Here is a 6063-nt window from a genome sequence, read left to right on the forward strand (position 1 = left end):
GCTGCAATGGAGTGCTCGCCGGTGCTCCCTCCCGCCGCTGCAATGGAGAGCTCACCGCCGCTCTCGACGCTGCAATGGAGCGCTCGACGGAAGTCCCGGAGCTGAGATGCATCTCCCCGGAGCTGCAATGGAGCGATCCGGCGCTCCCTCCCGATGTTGCAATGGAGAGCTCGCCGTCGCTCCCAACGCTGCAATGGAGTACTCAACGGAGGTCTCAAAGCTGCGATGCATCTCACCGGAGCTGCAATGGAGCTCTCCGGTGCTCCCTCCCGGTGTTGCAAGGGAGAGCTCACCGGCGCTCCCGACACTGCAATGGAGCGCTTACCGGAAGTCTCGGAGCTGCGATGCATCTCACCGGAGCTGCAATGAAGAGCTCGCCGGCAGTGTCCCGGTGTTGTGTTGAAACGGCTAGGTGGCGTTCTTCCTAGGAGGGGGGCATGTGCTGCTGGAGAGCGATGTAGGATCCCGCAAGAGGCCAAATCGACTGTCATCATGGTGCGCATCTAATGGCCCTGGAGGCGGCTTATGTTCCCACAAATCAGTCGAATGATTTGTAGCACTCGCCATTCTATTATGCGGTTCAACACATATGCCTTGTCACCGGTTCTATCTATCCTGTCTTAATGGTGATTTTTTGTTCCAGCCACCACCGTCATGATAACCAAATCAGAGGGCTCGCTATCAAATTCTTTTAAATTTCAACGACAAAATCAATAAAACTAGGCTTTGTCACAGACATAAAGGCTGACTGGCTGAAGGTCGTCTAAAGAAAGCAAGCTCCAAAGCATGTTCCATGATCCATCACAGCCAAGCAAGCCCCAACAAGGAAACGGTGTTAGAACGTTCATCACTACGAAGACGAGTTCTCTTTGGCAGCTCACACAGTTGGACACAAGCCATCATAAGACCCCAAAATAGCAACATGCGTTTCTGGACAGTCAACATTCATCAGGAATACATCACAGGCAAGCAACAACAATGGAAGCTCACATTGCAACATGCGTTTGGAAAGAAGGAGAGTTCACTCATTGAGGTTTCCAAACAGGACAGCCAGCATTCATCGTAAATCCATGAACAGTGCAAATCTTCTCAATTTCCTCTCTTGGAAGACAAATCTTCGCAGCTCTGTTTCCTTTCAGAACATTACAAGCATAACCGAAACCTGCATGAGTGAATGGCAAAGTTCACTGACTTGATGAGGGACTGGAGCACAGGAATTATCATTGCTATGACTTCAGTCAAACTTCTAATTAACACACAGAATTCGTGGTTCACATCTTTATGACCTCATTCATGGCACCACAAGCAAACATGATTATCTTCATGACAGAGGGTTGCCAAATATTCAAACAATTAGGTGCATTATAAGAGACTGCAAAATAATCCAAGATAATCAAGACAAGTTATCTTGCAAAACCATTCACGGATTTACGGCAGACAGCTACATCATGCCCATAATAAAGCTTTGATCGTTACGTTTCCAAATAATCAAAGAAAGTTGGAAAGACCAGCAGACCGCATCTTCTTACCTTTAGCTGAGGCTGGAACCTGTGCACACAAAATTAGAACTTGTACAAGTATTCAAACAACACAATCAACTCGGGAGGATTATCAAAATATATGGGATATTTTGCAGAATATAATAGTTCATTTCGACCATCAGACAGCTTTTGCATAAAAATGGAAAGTTTTCATGGACAAGGGCACCCATACACTACAGAGCAGGAACCATAGCTCAAGTGAAGAATAAGATACTCAGACGTTAGTTTTCATAAGTGGAATCCGAATGGCAGCAAATTCAATAAAAATGAGTGTAATATTGTAAATTAACCCAAACTGATATGGTATAATTTTGGACAGGTTTTACCAGTTAGATAAATGTACTACACTGTTTCTCACGAATGTAGTTTCTATGTTTCTTCCACATACATTCAAATAAATAATTAGTTATTTCAAGTTCGAGGTTCTCTTTTGCCCCGTTTATAAGTAAAACTACACTGTTTTTCACGAATGTAGTTTCTACGTTTCTTCCACATACATTCAAATAAATAATTAGTTATTTTAAGTTTGAGGTTCTCTTTTGACCCGTTTATAAGCAAAACTACACTGTTTTTCACGAATGTAGTTTCTATGTTTCTTCCACATACATTCAAATAATTAGTTATTTTAAGTTTGAGGTTCTCTTTTGCCCCGTTTATAAGTAAAACATGCAGAGGAAAATAGCGTAAACAGAAGAAGCATACACAGTTCGATACTTTTAACTCACATCCAGGTCAGGAACTTGTATTGGCTTGTCGGATATTGACTTTTTCCAGTGATATGCCACAAGCACTCAGGATCTTGAGAATTTTGTTAATTCTTCCATCAACCTTTAAACATTTGATTTCAACCATTTTAAGATGGTCAGATGAAAATGTTCCTTCCAACAAATTGTTATCTCCTTCTGTCACCATTGAAGAATCAAATTCCTAGACAGACAAATCATACTGAGTCAAACCGCCATGTGACGTAATTTTGGTAACACACAGCTATCCATCCACAAAAGATATACCTCAGCAAATTTAAGAGTAACCTTCTCAAGATTTGGCGAGTGTTGGATAAAATGAATCACAGCACTGAGGTCAGCATGCAAACACCAGTCGTTGAGTATCAAAGTCTTTAACATGGGAAATGTCGGGCGGCACTTCAAATCTCTTTGAAAAATGAACTACACAACATGCAAATAATCGAGATCGAGTAAGCCGGCTGGTTCCTTTATGTACAGAATGAGACCAATCATTTCGGTAGAGAACTAGAGATTGAAATTTCCATAGTAACTAGAAGCAAATAATGGAAAAGATTTGTAGCATGTATATATTTTGTGTGTCAAAAAATTTCTATATATTTGTCATAGTAAAGGTACCATTTTGGAATTAGTATAAGTTAATGACAATTATCAAATTACAAAAAGATCAGATCATGAGGGGATTCCTGAACCAGTTTCGAGTAACTACATAGATTGAAGACAATGAATGTGACTGCACTAAAATTGACTGAATTATGATGTTGGTTGATAATTTCTGGTACGGAAATAAGTATGACAGTTTGAGAGCATAAACTGGGTACATGCACGTTAGTTGATGGTATGGTTCTTGATATAACATAAGAAGACAAAATAAAGGGGTTGCAAGCATACATACCGCATCATTATAGGAAGCTAACAACTCTAGGTGTTTGGCTCGAGACAAACCCTGGAAGAAGTAGCTACTTCCGCGTTGAGCAATGAACTCAAAATGAAAATGACAACCAAAGCATGGATCATCATCAAGACAGCCTGACACAGGACACCGATCCTCAGAAAACTCCCCAAGATCAACAACCGCCGTTTCCAATGATGGCAAGCTTTCAAGTAATGGAAGTCTACCAGCACAATTAATTAATTCCAAGCGAACAAGATTCGGTAAGGTTACTTGAGTACGATGCCACATGGAGAGTTCACAGCAGACCATACTCAGCTGTCGCAAGGATGGAGACAACATTTCAGCAGCATGTGTGACGCACTGCTCCATCTTAAGGTCCACTAGCACTGGACAGCCCGAGAAATCAAGAGCGCAGCGGATGCAATGGAGCTCTAGCCTAGTGAGGTGCTGGGAGAGTAGAGGCTCTGGATATTCAGATAGTTGCTCGGGAAGCATGCGGAAGTTGGGGTTGGTGTCCGTGAAACTGCACCGAAGGACCCGGACATTGCAGTCTAAAGCAGACTGCAGGCTCCAGCGATACACATGCTGAAAGGACGAGATGGAGTTGAAACCGAACTCCCTGTCGTCCAGATCGAACTCACATGACTCCAGTGGGCAGTCTGAGTGGCGACGGAGGAAGAGCAGGCGGTCTACGAACTGATTGAACTTATCGGCGCTCCCGAAGTCCCCGACGGCGGTGATGCGGAGACCGGGCGCAGATGTCCAAAAGTGGCGCCAGCGTGGGGAGAGCACGCACGTCCGCACCGCCTCGTGCGCCGGCAGGAACGAGATGACGATGGGAAGGACGTCGTCCATCTCCGCCGCGGACGGTGCTTCGCTGTTCTTGAGCTGCTTCCTAGGGGAGCATTCCGTCGAGCAGGTGGGGTGCGTCCTCGCTACAGAGCACGGACAGCCAAGGGAAAAGGTTGAGATAAGTGGAAGGCCGGAAGATGGAGGTGCCGGAGAGCGAGGTAGTCAGACAGGAGAGGAAGGGAGGAGCCGCTCACCTGCGTCGCGTTAGTCTTCGCCGGTTCGCTCGCCGGAGGTTGGCAGACTAGAACCGCGACGGGGTCCTCGGGTCCGTCGGAGAGAGGAAGGACTGTGTGAATGACGAGGCGAATGGATGGGCTGTAGGCCGATGTTACTCTGCGTTGGGCTAGCCAAAGATTTGCCGGCATTCTGAGTATACCTGGCCAAACGGGCCGGCCCGGCACGGCACGGCCCGGCCCATCGTAATCGTGCCTGGCCCGGCATGGCCCGCCAGGGCACGATTATTATACGGGCCGTGCCGTGCCGGCCCGTGTGCTGCGCCCCCAGGTCCAGGCCCGGCCCAGTTAGTAAATGGGCCGGCACGTTGGCCCGTTTAGCACGGTGGGCCGCATATTTTCAGCCTGTTATTTGACGCACTGAGTGTTTTTTAGCCTATTTTTATATATTGGGCCATATATAGATGTATAAAAAAATAAAAAAAACATAATCGGGCCGTGCCGTGTCGGCCCGCGTGCCCAGCCTCCAGGCCCAGGCACGGCCCAGGGCGTGCCGCGTGCCGGGCCCGGCCCGTTTAGCCCGTGTCGTGCCTGGCCCAAGACGGGCCGTGCCGCGTGTGCTCACGGGCCGACCCGAAAAAAAGGCCCATTTGGCCAGCTATAATTCTGAGGCTGTTTTCTCCACACACACACACACATACAAAGAGGTAGTTCTTCTAAAAAAGGTGGTAGTTTTTTTTAAATTTTTATTGCTTTTTAATCCATCTTTTTTTTCTAAAAATGTGATGCCAGGTTTTAAGCATAGCAAATTGAATGTTTTTATGGCACATTTAGTTGGCATAAGGTGTTGAAAATATTAGCACCTTTTCTATTAATTCATAAGGTGTTGGCAAAAGGTTGAGATAAGTGGAACCGTGGAAGGCCGGAAGATGGAGGTGTCGCAGAGTCAGACAGAAGAGGAATGGAGGAGTCGGTCACCTACGTCACGTTGGTCGTTGCCGGTTCACTCGCCGGGGTATGGCAGACGAGAAAGGCGACAAGGTCCTCTGGTTCGTTGTTGGAAATATGCCCTAGAGGCAATAATAAAATGGTTATTATTGTATTTCCTTGTTCATGATAATTGTCTATTATTCATGTTATAATTGTATTGACCGGAAACCGCAATACATGTGTGAATACATGATACATCTCCAACGTATCTATAATTTTTGATTGCTCCATGCTACTTTATCTACTGTTTTAGGCCATATTAGGCTTTATTATCCACTTTTATATTATTTTTAGGACTAACCTATTAACCGAAGGCCCAGCCCAGATTTGTTGTTTTATGTCTATTTCAGTGTTTCGAGGAAAAGGAATATCAGACGGAGTCAAAACGGAACGGAATCAACTGGAGAAGTTAATTTTGGAAGGAAACCAACCTGATGGGCTTGGAGTGCACGTCAGGGGAGTCCCGGGCTGCCCACGAGGGTGGGGGCGCCCCCCCTGGGTGCGCCCCCCTACCTCGTGAGCAACCCGGAGGTCCACCGACGTACCCCCTGCACCCATATATACCTACGTACCCTAAAACTTCCAGAACAGAAGATAGATCGGGAGTTCCGCCGCCGCAAGCCTCTGTAGCCACCAAAAACCAATCGGGACCCTGTTCCGGCACCCTGCCGGAGGGGGATCCCATCACTGGAGGCCATCTTCATCATCCCGGTGCTATCCATGACGAGGAGGGAGTAGTTCACCCTCGGGGCTGAGGGTATGTACCAGTAGCTATGTGTTTGATCTCTCTCTCTCTCGTGTTCTCTCTCGTGTTCTTTTATGGCACGATCTTGATGTATCCCGAGCTTTGCTATTGTAGTTGGATATTA

The 6063-nt window shown here is 46.4% G+C and overlaps 1 protein-coding gene across 1 annotated transcript; it reads right to left on the bottom strand.

Annotated features, from left to right (window-relative positions):
• Nucleotides 1-764: 764 nt before the first annotated feature.
• Nucleotides 765-4363, bottom strand: LOC119365300 (putative F-box/FBD/LRR-repeat protein At5g22610). The gene is made up of 5 exons (XM_037630917.1): nucleotides 4226-4363; nucleotides 3180-4114; nucleotides 2552-2707; nucleotides 2267-2468; nucleotides 765-1162 (listed from the first exon to the last, which is right to left on the bottom strand). Exons 2-4 carry the CDS (start codon nucleotides 4032-4034, stop codon nucleotides 2274-2276), a joined length of 1206 nt encoding a protein of 401 aa, XP_037486814.1. The 5' UTR covers nucleotides 4035-4114; nucleotides 4226-4363; the 3' UTR covers nucleotides 765-1162; nucleotides 2267-2273.
• Between the last annotated feature and the right edge of the window lie 1700 nt (nucleotides 4364-6063).

Source organism: Triticum dicoccoides, chromosome 2B (assembly GCF_002162155.2).
Source record: "Triticum dicoccoides isolate Atlit2015 ecotype Zavitan chromosome 2B, WEW_v2.0, whole genome shotgun sequence".
NCBI lineage: Eukaryota > Viridiplantae > Streptophyta > Magnoliopsida > Poales > Poaceae > Triticum > Triticum dicoccoides.

Bases quoted from the DNA above. Each gene is read 5' to 3' on its own strand.
- LOC119365300 (XM_037630917.1), bottom strand. From the start codon at position 4,034: ATGGACGACGTCCTTCCCATCGTCATCTCGTTCCTGCCGGCGCACGAG. The intron at 2,708-3,179 runs GTATGTATGCTT...CATGTTGTGTAG, and splicing joins TAGCTTCCTATAATGATGCG to TTCATTTTTCAAAGAGATTT. The intron at 2,469-2,551 runs GTATATCTTTTG...TTGTCTGTCTAG, and splicing joins TTACTCTTAAATTTGCTGAG to GAATTTGATTCTTCAATGGT.